This window comes from Aplysia californica, unplaced genomic scaffold (genome assembly GCF_000002075.1).
Source record: "Aplysia californica isolate F4 #8 unplaced genomic scaffold, AplCal3.0 scaffold00041, whole genome shotgun sequence".
NCBI classification, from domain to species: Eukaryota; Metazoa; Mollusca; class Gastropoda; order Aplysiida; family Aplysiidae; genus Aplysia; species Aplysia californica.
In genome coordinates this window covers 1,593,403-1,613,349 of record NW_004797311.1, presented here as the reverse complement: position 1 = coordinate 1,613,349, position 19,947 = coordinate 1,593,403, and the positions used below count along the sequence as shown (strand labels likewise).

Here is a 19,947-nt window from a genome sequence, read left to right as displayed (position 1 = left end):
AAGAGAAAAGATTTTGAAAGTAAAGACCACTTTCAGGATGCACAACATGTTTAAAGGTGCCGGCAAGAACCTCAACTGAGATCAATTTTAGTGAACCTGGGAAGAGATGACAGAGGATCGCAGCTAATAGAAAAGTGAAGACAAGATCATCCTCAAGGTGAAAGAAAAAGGCATAATTTTGAGGACTTAGATAATACCTCATTGTAATGCAATACTAGTAGGTTTACTGTATACTTGGAAGTCGCAAGATACAGAACTGAGGAAATCTGCCTTTCTTTACACTCACTGCAACTAGGATTTCCTATCAATCATTGAATTCATTGGCTCAGTCTGTCACAAGCTTGTTTAGCACAGCACACAGAAAGCACTTAAGGCAAGGAGCTAAAAAAAATTGGGCTCTTTTTTAATTTGCCATATGTGTAATGTTTGCTGTTACATAACTGTCTTCAGTGTAATTGAGGGTACATGTAATAGATAGGGTTTTGAATGGAAAGAACTACATTGTATCATTCCTGGGCAACCAAGAGGAATATTATATATGTTTAGGTTGCTTTTTGCTCACACTTATCGTACAAATTACGTCTCATTTCATAAGATTTTAGTACTAAAAATATGAAGGTTTCAACATTTTTCTATCAATAGGGTTCAAATTTCGCAAGATGTCTTTAGATCTACAACCATATTGCAACGTTTTGTCAACATCATATCCTAGGCTAGTCTAATAAGTTTTTGCAGGGGAATTTTTTTTAACCCTCCCCCCTAAAATTCTCGCGTTTTTTCCAATGTAGCACACAAAATAATCTACTACTAAAACAAAACTAGAGTCTAGATTCATTGAAGTATGCAGTTTTCTTGTTGACAAAAGTTTTGTGATGAACTTACCAAATAACAAAGAGATTGCTTGAAAAATGAAAAGCCTTAGGATTTTTTCATTGTCCTAAATTCTGAGGTAACTGTTATATAATAGCTCTATACATGTCAGCTGTCGATGAATGTTTCATCTGCATTCAAATGTCTGATTCTGATCATTTCCCAAGAACATGCTGAACACAATCGATGACATTGTGTAGCCCATATGACGAATCTAAATATATGGGAATTTCTGAAACGCCTTCCCTTAAACATAACAAACAGTGTCGTATGCTCTGATGGCACAGTACACCAACCTGTACAAAAAAACAAAAACAAAACAAAAGCTGGTTTAAAGGATCATAATATCTTTGGACCAAATCGATTTGACTTAGGCCTAAATATCCGACCACATAATGTATTTTGAACTGTTCAGTCTGCTGTCCAACTGCCATCGTCACATTACGTATTACATCCACTGATTTTACCTGATAATTCTGGCGTAGCTGGCTCATCAAGTTTAATGTTTTCGTATTCACTGTTAGATTTTGGTTAAAATACGAAGATGCTGGAATATTTTTATTTTTTTTAATGCCCCAGCTCACACTCCAATGACCGCTGGAACCAGTTGTGATTATCCTATTCTGGAGGGGGGGGAAATGGAACGGCCAAAAATGTTGACTATGACAATCGTACTCTAGAATCTAGGCGAGGCCCCATGGTCATATTATTGATTGAATTTACTATTTACCAAATTTGTTGGTGCTGTATAATAGATTCCTACCATTTTGAAGGGTAAGATACTAGAATCTAAATCTAGATCTATGTTTTATATTGCTCAAATTTTTGGAATGGGATTGTTGGGTGAAAGTGGAGTGGACCTGTTTTTCCTTCACTTGATTTTTTTGATGTTTTGGTGTCAGAGTCAGCTTGTTTTGTAGATAGGCTACTCTTTCTCAACTTATCTTGTCTGTCAGGCTACTATTTTATGATAGCTCCCTACACAGTAAACTGATGATACTGGAAGTCAACGCAAGTTAAAATCAAAACTAATTGGTAACTAAGTCTAAGAACTCCTCTATAGTTGCAGACTTCATGATGGCTTCTAGTACTAGTACTTCAAGATCTGGATCTAGATCTAGCTAGACTACCGTAAAAAGCAGTCCTCCATGCCCATTCTCATTCTCGCCATGTTTCCTTACCTTTCACTTTCTATGTCGAAAGTGGCTATTCTCACCCGCCCGGAAGTTCTCACAAGATCTACTCCTCCCCTCTTCTCTCTCTCTCTGTCTCTTTCTGAATACTGTCTATCGGTGTGGACGATCAAATTGACCAAAACAAAGTTTAAAAATGATGTTAAAACACAAAAGTAAATTAATTTGGTTGTCTACAAAGATGCTACGGCTATTTAACTTTTCGAATCGAGCCGAACTACGCGGGTCGCCATTTTGTTTTGTTCTCTCTCTCACTCTCTCTCTCTCCCCTGCCCACAGACAAAATTGTACGCTTTTAGTAGGCTACAAGTACAGTTGTAATGGAACGTTTGTTCACAGCACAGAATTCTACAATTTTTCTCTTATCACAGTGTAGAATTCTGTGGTTTAGGGTGAACGCAAAATTTGTTGACACGCGCACCGGGTGAGAATAGCCACAAGACCCGCCTGCACTATTCTCACCCCGGGTGAGAATAGAGGTGGCCTTCTATGTCAATGAAATTGCTCTATTTTTATGCAATTTCTGGACCTTGAATTCAAAATTATTTTTGAAATGTGTGGTGGCTCCATCTATCAGATTTCATGCATGATGGGGTGCGACGAGATGACCGTATGACGAAATGACTGGCTACCATCAAATTCTGGGTTAAAACAACCCTCCGGGTTTGTTTTTTTGTCACTCTAGGTCTAGGGGGAGGGGGGGGGCTGGAATCCCCGGATTGGTCCAAAGCGTGCAAATTATCACGCAGTTAGACATATTGTGATGTATCTATAGCTCAATTACGAACAATAAAATATTCCAAAAACCTATTGTGCGACGGAAATGAAGTTGATATTCGTGTTCAGCACATCAATATTTAGTCGAAAATGGACAACTGGTCGCTAAGTGTGAGACGGGAAGGAAAGTAAAAGAATACCAACTTTCCTTGTCAGGCTTTGTTGGCATTTTTCTGATTACCTCCCTGATGGTCAACTTCTAGACCAAAGAACAAGTATTCCGCGTAAGGGATGATTGATGTTCTTTGAAACTTGATTTACATAGAGTGATAAAAGTAGAGAAAAATTAGAGCCTACTAAACAATGTTTCACCACAGACTGGTAGATTTGTACCACGCACTTTAGATAGTGAATCAAAATGATAAATCAGAAGTTCTTTATTTGGTCATGTATATTTGGAGAAATATTTAATTCCCTAAAAAAATCCAGATAAAAGAAAGATTTCAACTAAAAGTTCATTGTGTAGCCTACAGTAATTTGACTGGCTTGTCCAATCAACAACACTTCACTGCTCAGACCTCAGATCTGTCTTTGTTGAGCATGTATAATGAAGAACACCTCAATAGAGTTTTGTCGGGACCAGCCTCAGTAGTTTAAGGGATACGTGAACAGTGTTATGCATTGGCTGTGTCAGAGAATCAAGGGAAGCAACAAAGATTGGGTCGGAACGGAGATTTTTCTTTTTTCGACCATTGCCCTAGATTAGATAGGTTAGATCTATGCCTATTGACTTGAATTTGAAATTTGAGAGAATTTGAAATTGACAAATTGAGAATGAGAAACATGATGAGCAACGCTTTTGAGTTCGATCGGTAATGGGCCTACCGGTACCAAGACAGTTTAATTGCGTTGGTCAGTGTGGGCAGTCATTAGTCTGCACCAATCGAATGGTGCCTTTTCAAATTTTTCAGAACATAAACAATTCAATTTGACAAGATAAGTGTTATGTTACGACTTACTTGAGTCTTGGAGTAGTAGATCTAGATGATAGTTGATGTTGGTGGGGCCCCACCTGCTGGTCGTCTGCTAGTTCTTCGTTAGCCGATGTTACTCGCTTCGGCTTCAGTGAGAGAGTGACCAGATTTCCCGCCTCTTGCACGAAATCACAGTCACGTGATACGTCCCTTAGGCCTACATCACAATAATTATTATTAAGGTGTGTTCACACTACATGTCCTTCTATTCTCAAGGTGCGTTTACACCACAATAAGCATATTGCAACAGTAATCAACAACTCGACGAAACAATGCAGCCTTACCCCACCTCTCCCAACAAGTGTGCAGCCTCTTGCAAAGAGGGGTGGGGCTGCCAATCTTGTGATACACAACCCCTCCTCTCGCCTACTCCACACAAGCCTAGGACCTAAGCACGCAAAAAAAAGCACAGCTAATTGCTTCTGTGGAGGGGGGGGGGAGAGTATTTACCGCCCTTGCCTTTTTCCGTTTTTATGATTATTATTATTATTTTGTCTCAAGTGCACCTCAAAGTACATTGACTTTAGACTTCTACAGTGTTGTAATTAGTTTGACTATTCCGTGTTTGTGTTCGAGCTTCGCGTAATTTTCTTACAAAGACAAAGAAGAAGAAAAAACGGGACCGCAGGCACATTTCGACAGATGTGTGATTTCGAGTTATCTGTCTTCGACCAATCCGGGTTGTACTGTAGTTGAAATTGAAAAAAAGCAGGCCTTCCCAGGATGGCTGCCTGAGCAAAATTCGAATACAGTGGTCTCCTTCTTCGACACTTCTGCATTTAAAGAACCTACGGATCATTTATTTATCATTGAACAACAAGGGAAGCTAAGTGGTACTGGTAGGAGTTAGGATGTATCCATTGAAATCTGCTTAAGAACCTAGTTCACCTAAAAATCTGCTTTTTCTGTCACGTGGTGACCAGGTTCTTAATCAGAGACCACTGTCCTTGTCATAGATTTGTATTACTCTTTAGTATGCCTGACATGAACCTGTTTCTATTGTTTAAAAAAATTAATTGAAAATGCAGACTGAATACTTTTATAGGATATAATACAACTGAACCTACTTTAATGACCACCTTTCCAAGACAATATCCTCTATACAAACTTTCACTTCTCCCTTTTTATTTTTTTCTATACAGTAGTCTCCACCTAAGATCCCATTGCTTACAACCCCAGTTTGCTTAAGATCCCACTGTGTTAAGGAAACAATATTTTTTCTCTGTAAAAGTCACCCAAATCATCCTGATCAGATGGGATCATATCAAACAGTTCGCTCTTTGGTGCTTCGGTTTCCCTAACCATAGCAGTTGTCTTTCGTCTGAATGTCTGGATTTGCTGCACAGACTGGGTTTTAATTGGTGCTGTCACAAACAGTGGTGGGTTTTGAGATGAGCAGGGAACTCGGTCAGAGATAGCAAGTTATACATTTTGGAGAGTTAAAGGAGTCGAGCATTGAGATTGACATAGAACTTGAGACTCACGATTGGATAAGTGAAAATGGCATGCTTCATGCCTTTGTGCCTGGTCATAATAGTTAACCACTCTTTGCTTGCCATAAATCTTAATAAAAACTCACCTAGAGGTCACGTGGGTTGATTTCAAAGAAAGGAGATATCATTTTACCAATTGTGGGCCTTACTATGACATGATTCACCTTGGATGAATCAGCTAAAATCCTGTTCACCTAAGACCCCACGTTCACCTTCCTCCAAAGCACCAGGATCTTAGGCACAGACTACTGTATCGCAATGACAGTCCAGGAGGACCATCTGTCTAAGAAGATATAACCCCCTTTCTCCTTGACATTGGATAGTCATCTTTGACAGGTTTGACTGTGTAGGCTATGGGATTGAGACATCAAATTGTGAGATCTCCAGTTCTTGTTTCTGCATTGATTTTTTTAAATTTTTTTATCTCATCATAATTTCCTTTAAAAACAAATTTTCATATTTTTTCTGGCCTTTTTTTTTGGGGGGGGGGTCTTTTTAAAAATTTAATTTGCCCCTCTCTTTGTATTTAAAGTACAATTGAACCATCTCTAATGGATGCCAGTTCAGGACAATATCGCCTGCACTAATGAATACTTCCCACTTCCCTCTTTGCGTTTTAAAAATATATTATATTATATTAACTATATTTGATTTGATTTTCTTTCTTGTTTTTCATTATTCTTAGGTCAATCAAAGACTGCTGTAAGGTGATTTCACAGAGTGCCATGGATGGAAATTCACTGGAATGTAGATGAAATCCTCAAGCAAGATTTTTCTGCATTCCTAGGAATCAAGTTAACTTTGTGATAAGAGATAAAAGATCCTTTCTGCATTTATTTTTGTTTTCTACAATGGATAATCAAGGTCCAGAACAAGATTTATCTGTTGGTCAACTTGAGACGGCTTGTTTACTGACTTCAGCGCCTACCATCAGTGTCTCAGAGAATTATGACAGTACAGATATGATTGCTAACCCAGCGAATTCATTGCAAATTCCAGATGATCCTGAAGTCAACATGACCTCAATTCCTAGCAGTAGGCAGGCCTCTGTTCATGCAGTTCGTCCCTCTGGAGAAGAAAACTCTGTTCAGGTCAAGGTTTCTGATCCTTCACATATAATCCATAGTGTTAATCATCCCATCATACTAGGAAATATAAATGCTGCAAATATACTGCCTACGGCTTTTATACACAGGCCAAATGACAATACTTTGTCTCAAGAAGCCAGTGTATCAGCTGAGTATGGAGGAAGTAATTTTCAGGGTGTCCTTCCTTTACTGATTCAACAAGATCTAGGCGGTAGGAATCCTGATACTGTGACGTCTACACCCCTGCTGTGCTTGAGCAGCCAAAACTCTTTCACGTCTTGTAGTGTTGGTGATAGGAAACAAAGGCTGTCTGAAAATGTACCGGTCAGTGAGGTCATGGATATTGAAGGGAAAGCAGACTTGGTGGGCACAGACTCTGAGGCTTCTTGTAAACCTGCTCTCATGTCATCTGACACTTTACTACTTAGTTCAGCTTTATCGCTGCCATCAGATGCTCTCTCTATTAACTCAGTGTCAGTGCTCTCTGAAGACAGTATTACAAAAACAATTTTATCCAAAGAGAAGTCACTTTTTTCTATAGACAAACCCTTTAGTTTGTTATCTGATATCTCAGACAGAAGTGTATCTCTGGAAAGTATACCTTCTGTAAGTGTATTCAATCCATCAGCGAACAATGCCAAGGTTATCAATGCAATTGGTACAATCTCAGCCTGTGACAAGATCTCCCCGCCCAACACACTGCTCTCCTCTAGCACTTTGGCAAATGCAGGGGTGGCTGTCTTGGGTGGTCACAGGATTCCACAATCTGTTTTTCTCCTTGTGAAGCAAGCAAAAGCACCAGCTTCATCAGTCCCTGCAGATACAGCAGCAGGTGTTCCACCACAGGAGAAAAGTAATATGGGGAGCAAATATGACAATTGTGATAAACTACCACTAGTTTTGATGGATTTCCAAAGTTCATCTCAAGAAGAGACAAGTAATCAGCAGCTTCAAACAGCAGTAGAGGATAAAAATGATACTGACACAGAGCTCACTGACAATGAAGATGTTAAACAAGATAGTTTGACTAGAAGTGATACTGTAATTCTGGAAACTGACAAGCCATCATCTTCTAGGGCCTCTCAATTGATTGCATCGGAGGAAACACTTATTCTTTCAGAGGAAGAGAAGTCAAAGCAACCAGAGGAGCCTGACAGACTCTCAGAGGGATTTAGCTTCAAAACTTTGTCAACACTCTCTGCCAGTACACCTGAGTCATCTTCTCATGTGAGTGACAATGCCTCGACAGATAGTAAATCGTTTGTTCAAAGTGCTAGTATGGGTGGTTCTCAATTACCAAATCTATCGAGGATTCCCTTGTCTATTGTTTTGAATAGTTCTACCAACAACTCTGTTAATGATGTTTTCTTAAGCTATGGTGATGGTCAGGTGCCCATGCTGAGGTGTTTGTCTGGAGACCTTCTTGATATCTCTGGCTTGCTGCAAATGGGACAGTACAACAATGCCTTCATCATGCCAGGTAGTCAGCAAGCTGTAGCGTCTGCTGTCACAGTAGGTGAGGCCCAGCCAGTACAAGTGTCGGCCAAGGAAACTCAAACTGACATTGTTCTGGGCACCAACGCTGTTTTCTTCCATCCCAGTAACCTGACTTCTAACTCAGAATCAGAAGGCTCAGACGCTTCTCATGCCACACTTGTGAATGTCACACCTTCAGCTCACTCTTCAAACATTCCAGCCACTGTGATAATGACGGAAGAGGCTTCTACAGGTAATGCAGAACCTTTCCTCCAGCCTGTGTCGTGTTCTGAAATCTACTCAAACCAGTGCAATGCACAAGATGCCATTAGTTCAGAGGAGCCAGCGGTAGAAGATGCAGTTGAGGCCCCCTGCTTGTTTCCTTGTGTCAACTGTGAGGAAACTTTTAAATCGAAAATGGAACTCACCAAGCATGAGAGAACTCACAAAAAAACTTTCAAATGTGACCTGTGTAATGCTTCTTTTACAAGAATGGGAAATTTCACAAGACACAGAAAAATACATAATCTACAATCAGAGGTGAGCCAAATGTTGTAACCATATCATGTACACTTCTGTAAGAAAATGGAGTAAAAAGACAAGTGAATGTTGGATCATGTGCCCTAATCTAGATAATACCGTATAAATGTCTGATCTGGAGACAGTACAAAATTTTGTGTCAGTCTTCATTTCTTGAGTGGAAGACAACAGCCTAATTTTTTTGGTACTAGAACATAAAAGTAACATTTCTGCCTATTTGGCATCAAGTCAAAATTTTCAATTTCTATGAGAATGGAAGCAAAACCGTTTTTCGTGGAATATTTTAATACAAATCAATCATTTCCTTTGTTATTAGAATGTGTAACTCAATTTTTAGTTGACTTTTTTTCAAGAGAGGCATTGATCGATGGGAGGAGCTAAGGGTGGAAACATTAGAGATGTTCAACTGTTTCTGTTTTTAATTTGTCAAACAGTGGTCCAATGAGATGCAAGCACTGGTGGCAATGGATAAGTAAGCATGCCATTATCAGAGAAGTTATGATAGCAATTGGAAGGCTTGAAGTTTTGACCACTGCATGTAACCGGATAGGTGACCGTTATAACGCTCTGAAACCCCACCTCTACCTGAAATTCCCCTGTCCAAGACGGAGAATGTCTAGGACAATTTTTTTCTGGCTCCTTTGCGATTCCGTCTTTGACAGGTTTGACTGCATGTAGATGCCACCAGTCGCCTCCTCTCATCACCTATATAGTGGAATGGTAATTTGCTGTAAATTTTACAGATTGCTTTGAATTAAACCTGTCTGTGTTTGTATCTAATTTTCTTTCTAGACTCAGAATGTGTACAATTGTGATGTCTGTGGACGGGAGTTTCTTCAACGATGTGACCTCAAGAGACATTTACTTATTCATGCCAAGCAAGAACCCTATCGATGTGAAAAATGTGGCAAAGGTACATTATTTCTGTTATATATAGCTCCTAGTGTTATTGTCATGATGATGATCATTATCATTGTCATTATTGTCATCATTGTCATCATTCTCATTACCACTGCCCTACAAAGCCCAGTGTCCATGCAACATACAACGGTTTTTAATCTTTATTGCTGAGACCACAAGTCAACAAAACATGTCTCAACAACAATTACCGAATTGAGAGAGGTAGGAGGAGAATAAAGTTTGGTCACTAGGCTGATTTGATGCAGTACTTCTCTCTGAGGGTATATTCCAGCTACTTTATAGTAATAACTGGTAATTAGTTCTTAAAGATTGCATGTTTCCTTTCTTTCTTTCTCTCTCACCATCTCTCTCTCCCTCCCTTCCACTCTCTCTCTCTCTCTCTCTCTCTCTCTCTCTCTCTCTCTCTCTCTCTCTCTCTCTCTCTTTCTCTCTCTCTCTCTCTCTCTCTCTGTCTCTCCCTCCCTCTCCCTCTCCCTCTCCCTCTCCCCTTTCTTTCAATCTCCCTTTCATTTCTTTCTTCTTTGAGAGAGGGCATTGCAAACTGATGAGTCTGAAAACTTAAATGCTTTCTCCCTCTCTTGTAAACTAGTGGTATCAAAATTGAAATAAAATTGGAACAGTATGATTGTGATCTTCTGGTGTGGATGTAAAGCACAAGATTGAGTAGTTGAGGTGGAGAATTACATCTCATGTTTTGAAAGAACAGCACTGCTAGTCAGTAATCTGTGCTTTCTTAAACTTCTAAGGAACATGATTTTAATTAGATTTCATGTTCACTTGTTTTGACTTTTTTTTTCTCCTTGAAGGTTATGTTCGTCGCAGTGACCTGGTAGTGCACATGAGATTCCACAACAAAGATCGAGCGTTCAAGTGTTCATCCTGTGATAAAAAGTTTTTTCAGACAGGTAATAGATTAGGAACGTACTTTTTCTTCTCTCAGACCTTGAGATCCCTTTCCCATAGATCTTCCAAGCTATAATTATAACTGTATTAGATTTTTTTGTGGAAAGTCTGCGAAAAAAAGTCAACTAAAATCATTTTTCTTTAGAAATGAGTATGCTTTTACAAATGTTTATAGTTTTTGTATAATGCATGTAAAGACGCAACACTTCTGAATATTGAAAGATGCTGTTGATGCAAAATTGCTGACATCCAATTTTTCACGAGTGTTTTTGTAACTGATACATACTATTGAAGAGTCCTCATTAAAGTTCGTCTGTGCTGTTTGCAATAAGAGGTGGTCAATTAATCCCTGAACACTAAATCAAGAGGGTTTCTGCATCGTCTGGAAACCTTTTGTGGTGTAGCAATTAGGCACACAGAAGACCTGAGTTGGATTTTTATGATAAATTATTATGAAGATTATGTTGGTCTTTCTGCTGGCACATTGTATCCCTCTCAGCCTGGGTTGGCTGTGACTTGCAGGGTCGAAGCCCGCCTTTTAAATCATTTAGATTTTGTTGATAGGGATGTAAAACATTTCTTTTTTAAACACCTGAGGCTGTAAAGATTTATAAATATCAGTTAAGCTGTGTAGCTTACGTTTTTATAAACAACATCAGATTGTAATCACTTTCTTTACGTTGCTGAGAAAACACGGAAATGTAACTGGCTGACCCTAACTATAACAGAGCATTCAGACTTTTCAAAGCTGCTATTTCGATGCTGATAACTGACCACAGAGAGGCATAGAGGTCAACAATGCGTAACTATGAAGACTCAACAGTGCCATTATATTGTATCGACACATCAATGCAACTGGTTTGGATTCGCACATAATGATAGTGACACTTATAAAAAAGGAGGTGCTCTGTTCTAAAACCCTTTCCTATTGTGCAAGGTGGGCCTTCTTTTTTGCTGTCACTGTCTTGTAAGTATTGGGCTAATAATTGCCCACAGCTCCACTTAATATGCTTAAGTCAGCATTCTGGAATATCTAATGCCATAGTAACTCTTCCTTGCTCTCAGGTTCAATTTGTCTCAATTTTATGATCGGCTATATATGGATCTGGATGAGATCTAGAGAACTTTCTACTGATGCCAATGTTAATGTTATGCATCATAACTGACAAGGAGGAGAAAGCATGCGTGCGTAGGGCAATCAGCTTAAAAATTGAACCCAGTTTTTGTTTTCCAAGGGTTAAAGAATACACAGACCTTCCTAACTTAATTTTTTCAGCCTCAGCAGATCATTTTAAAATCTTGAAATGGGATAATGTCACAGACAATACTGCTCATTCCTCATTGGAATTTTATTCTGTATTCATCAATGTCGAATCAATCTTATTTACTGGCCTGTCTTTTCACCAGGCATAGACTATAATGAACATCTTTGGAATTAGCTTTGTCAGTGTCTGAGTGCCTCAAATGGTATTTATATATAATATTCCGGTTGGTAGCTGTCCTTCCACAAAAACATAAGGTGTTTAATTTCTTCAGTTTACTGTACTTTAATCTCATAAGATCTATTAGGAGTAGATGATAGTAGCAGAACATACTTTGAGTGTTTGATTTTTTCACTTGGCCGCTCATGAAAGTGAGATTTGTTTCTCAATCTGGTCTCTTTGCTTCAATTAATTAATCTACATATGAAATGATTTTATCATGGGGCTTGGTTCGGAATGGAGAAAAGAACCATCATCATTTAAGTCTGTTTCCATGAGCACAATGTGTTTTTAAACCTGTTCAGTATATATGTATGCTCACTTATATCAAGGAGTATAGCTATATGTGGATTTTGGGTTGGCACTTGTATGATCTTAAATGCTGCTGATATATATTGTGATGCTAATATATAGTCGAACCTGCCCTGACGACCACCTCTCTAAGACAGCCACCTGTACAAACGGCCACTTTCCATTTCCCCCCCTTGCGTTTTTTTCTATATAATTTAACTGTGTAAAACGAGCACCTGTCCAACGCGGCCGCGGCCACCACATTTTAACACACAACTCCTATCACACCAAGTAATAACACCTGTCTTAGACGGCCACCTTAATGACTCCATTACGTTTTGTCATAAACTGTGCATTGGCCCCTGGCGTTCTAGGCGAGCCGTCATAATCCAATCACCTGTTTGTGTTAGGTAGGTCTAGTCCTTCCAACCGATCATGTTGCGTAGGCCCCTCCCACTGTTGACCTAAAGGTAACAAATTTTCAGCCGCTGGTGAGGTAATCGTGTGATCCTTCATAACCCAGACGCCCCACCCAGAACTCATTAAAATCGTAAGTGAGAGGAGTGGTCACTGTTTACCCAGTCTGTAACAAAGTAACAATGGATGTCAATGTGAACTTGTGACAGAAGCGTTGCTCGTTCTCCGAGTGATGGCGACCCATATGTTTGTTTTACCATAGCACTCGGTCCTCCTTGTCTGACACATTTCGTTTTATTGTCACCCTTGCACAAAAGCAGCAACAAAAGAAAAAAAAAAGAAAAAGAAAAACCCAGCGGAAATGACATTTTACAACAACAACAACAACAACAACAATGCGGCTACCTTCGGTTGGGACCTCAGAATGGAATGGTTTGTTTTCTTCATCTTGGTCAGTCCTGCCTAAGACGGCCACCTGTCTTATACGGCCACTTTTCTCCTTGACAATGGGTGGCTGTCTTACACAAGTTCGACCGTATATTGTGCCTCTGTGTTGAAATAGTGTTCGACTTTGATATCCAGGTTGACTGACTTGGAGTGACAACTGAACTTGCTTTATACTCTGCACTATTTGACATTATTTTAGTCAAATGTCCTTGGTTTGTTTGCTGTGGGTTTTTAAAAATTAAACACGTTGTAATATATCATCTAACATCAAGCCTCTCAGCACTCTTATGAACTGACTCTCCCCCCCCCCATCATGTAATGAAAAGCATGCTGATGGGGCTGTAACAATAATCTCATTGATTCATTGAACTTTGAATGGAAATTACTTGTTTTTTTAATGAGCGCTTCTGTTCTGAGGTTGAGGTAATGGATGGTGCAAGCTTAAGGCTTAAGGGAGTATTTATAAACTTGATAAACTGTTGAAAACTTTTACTAAAAAGATATGGAGGCAAGCTGTTTTTATTGTCTTCTCTTATAAAGTTCAATTCAAGTGATCCTTATTTTCAAAATATATGTAAAAATATATTAGATGGAGATGGGAACATTAGGTTGATGGTTTGAGCGGGAATACAAATGGTATTATTAATAAAATGCCTCTGTGTTAAAATGTTATCATTATTAACAGCAGCTGTCAAGTTTTGTCGTTCTCTTTAACTTTAATACATGAACATTTTTTTGTTTTCAAGGGGATCTAAACCGCCATGTGCGAAGAGCCCATCGACCAAACTCCCAGTTGACATGTGGACATTGTGATAGAAAATACGCCTGTGAGACAACACTTATTCGTCATATGAAAGCTTCGCATAAAGATATCATCTTAAGGACAGTACACCAGAAGCTACAAGAAACAGAGTGAGTTGTGTGTGATTGTACATGCTTTGGAAGTGGTATTTTTCATGGCTTATAGGTTCACTTGTCGTTTTTTAAAATTTGTTGTGCATTAACTTAGAAAAGGAAATACAGTAGTCTCCACCTAAGATCCCACCACTTATCGTCCCAGTTCGCCTAACATCCCGCTGTTTTGGGAAAAATGGAATTTTTACTCTATAAAAATCACCCCTAAGATCCCGCACTGAAGGAGCTACATTCGGCTAAGATCCCGCTTTTAAGGTCATAATTTTAAGGGGGAAAAAAATCAGAAAGCTGGGCGTGTCAGACTCCATTCCATCAAACTATGAACTCGTGGACGCTTACGTTTTCCCGAACATAGATCTTGTCTCGTTTTTTAGTTTTGCGCTCTAACTTCCTAGACAGACTGGCGCCCATACTGATCACCTCTGCATAATAGGGTCATCTGTTGGCAGTGAACCTGCCTTTCATTTTTTTAAAATTTGGTCAGTGTGGTCACAACAATGATTTATGATGCATCATGACATGGGCGGGGAACTCCGTTTGAGATGGAAAGCAATACATTTATGGTGGAGGGGCATTGCTTGAAGCCAACTGGTTCCCACCTGACGCAGTATTTTTTAAAAAGCCCCACCCCCAAACCAAAAAAAAAAGGAAAAACTGATTTCTGAAAGAATTTTTAGTGCCCAGAGTCACGTCAGTTCATTTTAAAGTAAGGGAAGATCATTGTACAGATTATGGGCCTGACCCTGAGTTACTGTGGATCCTTCCCCTGGCCATTCAGCTAAGATCCCGGTTCACCTAAGATCCCGCTTTTTCCTTGCTCCCAACTTTTTTACCATGAGGCTGTACTTTTTTTTTATGGATGTGTCAACATGACAAACAAATCCCTCTACAGTCAAACACGGGTAACTCGAATTCGTCGGGGATTGGAAATAATGTCGAGATTTCCGTAATTCGTCATGTCTGTGAAAGCCCTAAATAGAAAGAAATAGAGAGAAAATCAAGGGAGATTTAAAAAAGGAACATTAAAACTATTAACGTGGTTAGCTCCTTTGATGAACATGTTGACGGTGTAAAAGTAGGAAGATGAATGAAAGTTGCAAGTGGAAAACAGAAAATCTCACATGTGCACCGCCAACTCTTACGTCATTCCTTTCCTCTCATTTCATTGGCTCACAGAAAGTTATGCCTCTTGCCATCTGCATCGTGTGTGTCCCACAGCATGAATGCAAGTGTGGCGAGCCAGTCATGCGGTGTGGTCTGCATCACACGCCAACCCCCCTTCCCCATCCCCCTTTCCTCCAAACCTCTCATGGTGAGACAAGGACCACGTTTTGGCTGTAACAATAACAAAGAAACACCTACGGTACCCGCGGTCTGAAAGGCTGTAAAACGGGTCTTTAGTTGTTTATTTATACTTCATAACTAGATCTATAGCAACCTTTATCCCACTCTCATTTATTTGGGGGGGGGGGGGCAACTTTAGTGTCAAGTTCCCTTAAGCTAAGTTTTTAGCCATTTTGTTTAGCCAATTTGTTTTGCAAGCTTTGCTGGAAATCACAAAACAAATAACATCCATGGTCCATGTTTAACAATGTAGTACAAGGGAACTCAGTTCTCCCCAGTTCTTTTTCAAAATTTTGGAAAAGCAAGAGAGAATTCAATCTCATCTTGTAAATACATTATTATATTTGTATGTTACAGGAGGATTGTGTAAAATGAAAACTGATTGAAAAGTCATGTGAGCTGTTATGCACTGTTATCTGTTGTGAACACAAACATCAGGAAAATTGGCAGTGGATAAAAATGACAATGTAGGAAAAGTGCAGATGAAAATGACAGTTTGGGAAAATTGCAGAAAGAGATTGCCCTGATGTTTAGCTACTGGTGTTTTTGCTTTCAATGAGGCCATGCAAAAACTAATCATAAACTGATTCAAAATTGGACAAGTGATTCTACAGTATAAATTTTTATCTGAGGTAAATTATGTATGGCACAACCAAAGACTATTCAGGACATTTGGATAAGATTATTGAAATATGGGCTAATAATAAGAGATGAAAAACATATTCCTTGCAAGAAATAAAGTATACCCACAGTTGGGTTTAATCCCAAAGCTGTTCTCTGTGACCAAGTACACGGACTTACTGTGCCACTGAGCAAATTCAGTAAATGCTCAGCAAATTGGGATAACATTTGATTGTGAAGTTTCTCCTAACAATCTACAAATGTTGACTTCTTTTCCTTTCATTCTGTTGCTTCTGTATATATATCTGTCTTACCCCCAAGTGCTAAACTAAATGATAGTTATTTTGTCAATGTGCAGCTCTTCTCCATTTAGGTGGTTGATTCCTTTAAGACAATTTTATTCTCTCCGTAGGCTTATACTCCCATTTTCTTTTGCCTTTATTCTCAGTTCAAGCACAGGTACCAAGAGCACCAGCTGCAATAAGGTCTTGTTCACCATGACGGAAAAGCAGAGTTCATAATAATAAAAACCTGTGAAGTGGCTTGGCCTATTGATACAAGAATCTTTACTTTTGAAACTTTAATTGGTGATTTCTTCTTACTGATATGTTAGTGCTACTAGGAACAGTCAATAAATAAGCAATGTATTGTGAACATGGATAGCTCAACCTAGTTTGGGGGCTAGGAAAGGCAGGGATGGGTTAGGAGAGGAGGTAGTCATTCAGTTTTTCATGGCTGTGTTACTTGGGGTAATATGTATTTCTTTTTTTTTTTAAAGAGTTATTGTAACAATTACATACCCTAAATGTCCTCTGAATTTTCATAATTGATTTCATCAATTTATCTGTTTCTTTTTTGTTTATTTTCATGTTGTTACTGTTGCTATGTTTTATTCCATACTGTTGGCTTTTTTCCCCCATCTTTTTCTTACTTGTTGCTGTAACAAGTAACACCTGAAATAAATAAGTTATTGAATGTAGGTGTTATCCCTCCCTCTCTCCCTCCCTCCCCCCTTTCCCTTTCCCCTTCTCTCTCTCTCTCTCTCTTTCTCTCTCTCTCTCTCTCTCTCTCTCTCTCTCTCTCTCTCTCTCTCCCTCTCCCTCTCCCTCTCCCTCTCTCTCTCTCTCTCTCTCTCTCTCTCTCTCTCTCTCTCTCTCTCTCTCTCTCTCTCTGGCAAGTGCTATCATTAACATTGATATTTTCAAATTTCTAACAAATTGGATTCAAATGAAATTTCATTTTCTGTGCTTGACTATTGAGATATATATGCTTCTTACTGTTTGCTGTTTATTACCTCTCAAAACCAGCACATTGCAAGGAAAACAATAGTAATGTTCAAAGCAGGGGCTTATTCAATAGTACACAATGCGGAAAGAAGCATTAGAGAATATTGTAACAACAGGAAAGTTTGATGGAAAGAGAGGCAGAGGCAGACAGAGGGAAAAGATACTTGACAAGATGACAACATGGCTGGGAGCAGCAAGAACAACAGACACCATTGCTGCATCGAAAGACAGATGGAAGTGGAGGTCCATGATCGCCCACACCAGTCGGCAAGGCACCGGATGATGATGATGATTTTCAATAGTCCAATGGCAGTGTTTACTACTTAAGAGTTAAACAAATTTGTTTCTTTTTGTGGGTTTTCCTTTTAATTAAAGAAAGCTTTGTTGAAAATTGGAAAGAGTTTGTGATTTTAATACAATGAAAGGGGAACATTGGAATTGGATATTGATGTTTTAATGGAAAGATATATTTATAAATGCATTTTTGTGCCAATTGAAAGAGCTGCAATTCAATTTTTTTTCTCCAATAATGTCTGTATAATCATATTGTATGAATTTAAGTCTCTAAAGTGTACGTACTGTAACAAGAAATGATGTGCATTAAAAAAATTGTTGCCGTCGTGCACAAACCCCCAAAGCGCCTCCAAAAAATTTTTGCAGGAGAAGCAAAAAAGGATTATTTCCTTTATTTCTTAATATTTTAGAAAACTTTTCAACTTTTACATATAAAATATGATTCTTTATCTTCCCACATGTTGTTTGAGTAGTAAAATGAATAATTGCAAAGAAAAGGACTTACGTGGTTTCTGCTCAAGTTTATCGTCATGCACACGTCACAGACCCAGTAAGCGCCAGGCGTGTCGCATACGAGGTCCGTGCACGACGGATCTGAGTTTGGTTGTCGTCAGTTCATGTCACTTTGGTGGTTTCATTCTTGAGTGAATCATTAATGACGGCTTGTGTGTATTTGTCTGTGTGTGCGTGCGTGTGTGTGTGTGTGAAATATGGTTTGAGTTTGACTGGGACGTACTGTATGTTATACAGAATCTTATAAGCCATAAAAGTAAATTTTGAAAATTTTGTCGCTTAGAAGATTTGTGCGCGACGTCAACGAAATGAGTAACATGAAAGATGATTTCAAAGCAAAAGCTTGAAGTGAGTTTCAATGCCCTATTTTAGGAATGCTTACCTTATGAGGTTTCTAAGATGTATGGTTATTGTGATAACCTGTGATTTTGTCCCAGAAATCCATTGAAAATTACTGGTAGGTAATAGTAGACTTGGAACTCCCCGTTCAGTTCAGAATTGATTAACTGGAAAGTCAGATCCAGTTTCACATTGGGGGTCAGATTAGTGATAGCACTACATTGCATCTTACAGGTGAGGATTGGACTCCAGATCGCCTGATTATCAGGTAAATATCATACCTGTTGAGCTACTGGGAACCCAATGAATACCTTTAGATTTTAGTTGCCCATGAAATTAATCCAAGATCTGACATTAGTTTTCAGTGACTAATACAAGTGTTTGATGTTGTCTTATCAGAGATTTTATGCTACAAGTTTTTTGAAAGCTGTAAATGTAAGAAGTTAACTGGCGTTTTCCCGTCCTTTATGATTATTTATAGTAAATATCTGTCTGTACAAAGTTTTCAAAACTGCCTTCATCTATAGAAGCGAATTCATGTTTTACCTTTTCCTCACGACTTGAACGTAATATCATCTGTGTTATTTTTGTCTGTCTTCGTTGCATTTTATGCAAAATACAAATGAAATCGTAGATGACCCTAATTAATTTTTTCTAGAGTGGGTGATCAAATAAACTGAATTCAATGACGACAGTGATCTAGTCTGTACTTATTTCATTATATTCTTTTATGTAGCATAGAGTCAACTTGCAAACTTGCAGTTTGAAAGTACAAGTCTAGCTGAGAGGATGAAATGTTTCAGTCGAAAAAAACTTGGGTTCAAGTTCAAGAAAGGGTTGAGTGGACGGCACAAATGTGTTTACTGCTTCATCCAAAGTTGCATACTACAGTGGTCCCAACCTAATATCCCATCGCTTAAGATCCCGGTTCGCTTAATTAAGATCTCGCTGCTTTAAGAAGACAGATGTTTTTCTACACTAAAGTCACCCCTAAGATTCTGCTCTGAAGGCCGACATCGGCTTAGATTCTGCATTTCAGATAATAATTTATTGAACAAAATCCAGGGCTGGCGTAGCTGATTTACCTAGCAGTAAAATTTGCAGTCATTATACTGCGTGTTGCATCACAGATCATCTGCTGTGGTGAAAGTGATCACGGCTGTGTTGTTAAAATCTCGATGAAATGGTACAATGTTTGCCCCAAACGGGTCACACTGAGGTATGAACTTATTGATAGGTTGTTTTCCCAAACACTGCACTTGCAACTGAGTTCTCCACCTGAACTTACATCACAAGCTGGGTTGGTAGGACTTACAAGTCCGCATCAGACGGGATCACATCGAACTGTGAATTCTTCGCTGCTTTTGTATCCCTGTCCATTGCAGCAGCACCCCAATTTGCTAAACAGACTGAAGTTGGTGTGGTCACAACCCAATGGTGCATTGCAACAAAAGTGGGATGGAAAGCTATAAATGTCGGACAGGTAAAGGGGAGGAGCAATAGTGTAGAAGTATATCTTGAAACTCACGATAGGATGAGTGCAAATTGCATGCCTCATGCCACTGTGATCGGTCATCAAAGTTGAGCACTTTTTTCTTGCCATAAATTATAAACCCACTCAGTTCATTTCCGAGTAAGACTAAGAGGAGTCCATTTGACCGATTGTGGACCTGACCATGAGTCTCTTACTCTTACTATGGCTAAGATCCCGTTAGTTTAATTAAAAGATCCTGCATTTTTCTTGCTCCCAAGCACCAGGATCCT

General features: G+C 39.0%; 1 protein-coding gene across 2 annotated transcripts; it reads left to right on the top strand.

Moving 5' to 3' along the window:
• On the top strand, positions 1 to 16,805 carry LOC101862167 (serendipity locus protein H-1). 2 transcript variants are annotated; one of them, XM_005092151.3, is made up of 6 exons: positions 1 to 157; positions 5,993 to 8,411; positions 9,204 to 9,324; positions 10,139 to 10,237; positions 13,618 to 13,783; positions 16,200 to 16,805. In XM_005092151.3, the coding sequence occupies exons 2-6, from the start codon at positions 6,159 to 6,161 to the stop codon at positions 16,270 to 16,272; spliced, it is 2,712 nt and encodes a 903-aa protein (XP_005092208.1). In that variant the 5' UTR covers positions 1 to 157; positions 5,993 to 6,158; the 3' UTR covers positions 16,273 to 16,805. The 2 variants fall into 2 exon arrangements, with proteins under 2 accessions (XP_005092208.1, XP_005092206.1); XM_005092149.3 differs by lacking the exon at positions 1 to 157 and adding an exon at positions 1,311 to 1,644.
• Positions 16,806 to 19,947: the final 3,142 nt, after the last annotated feature.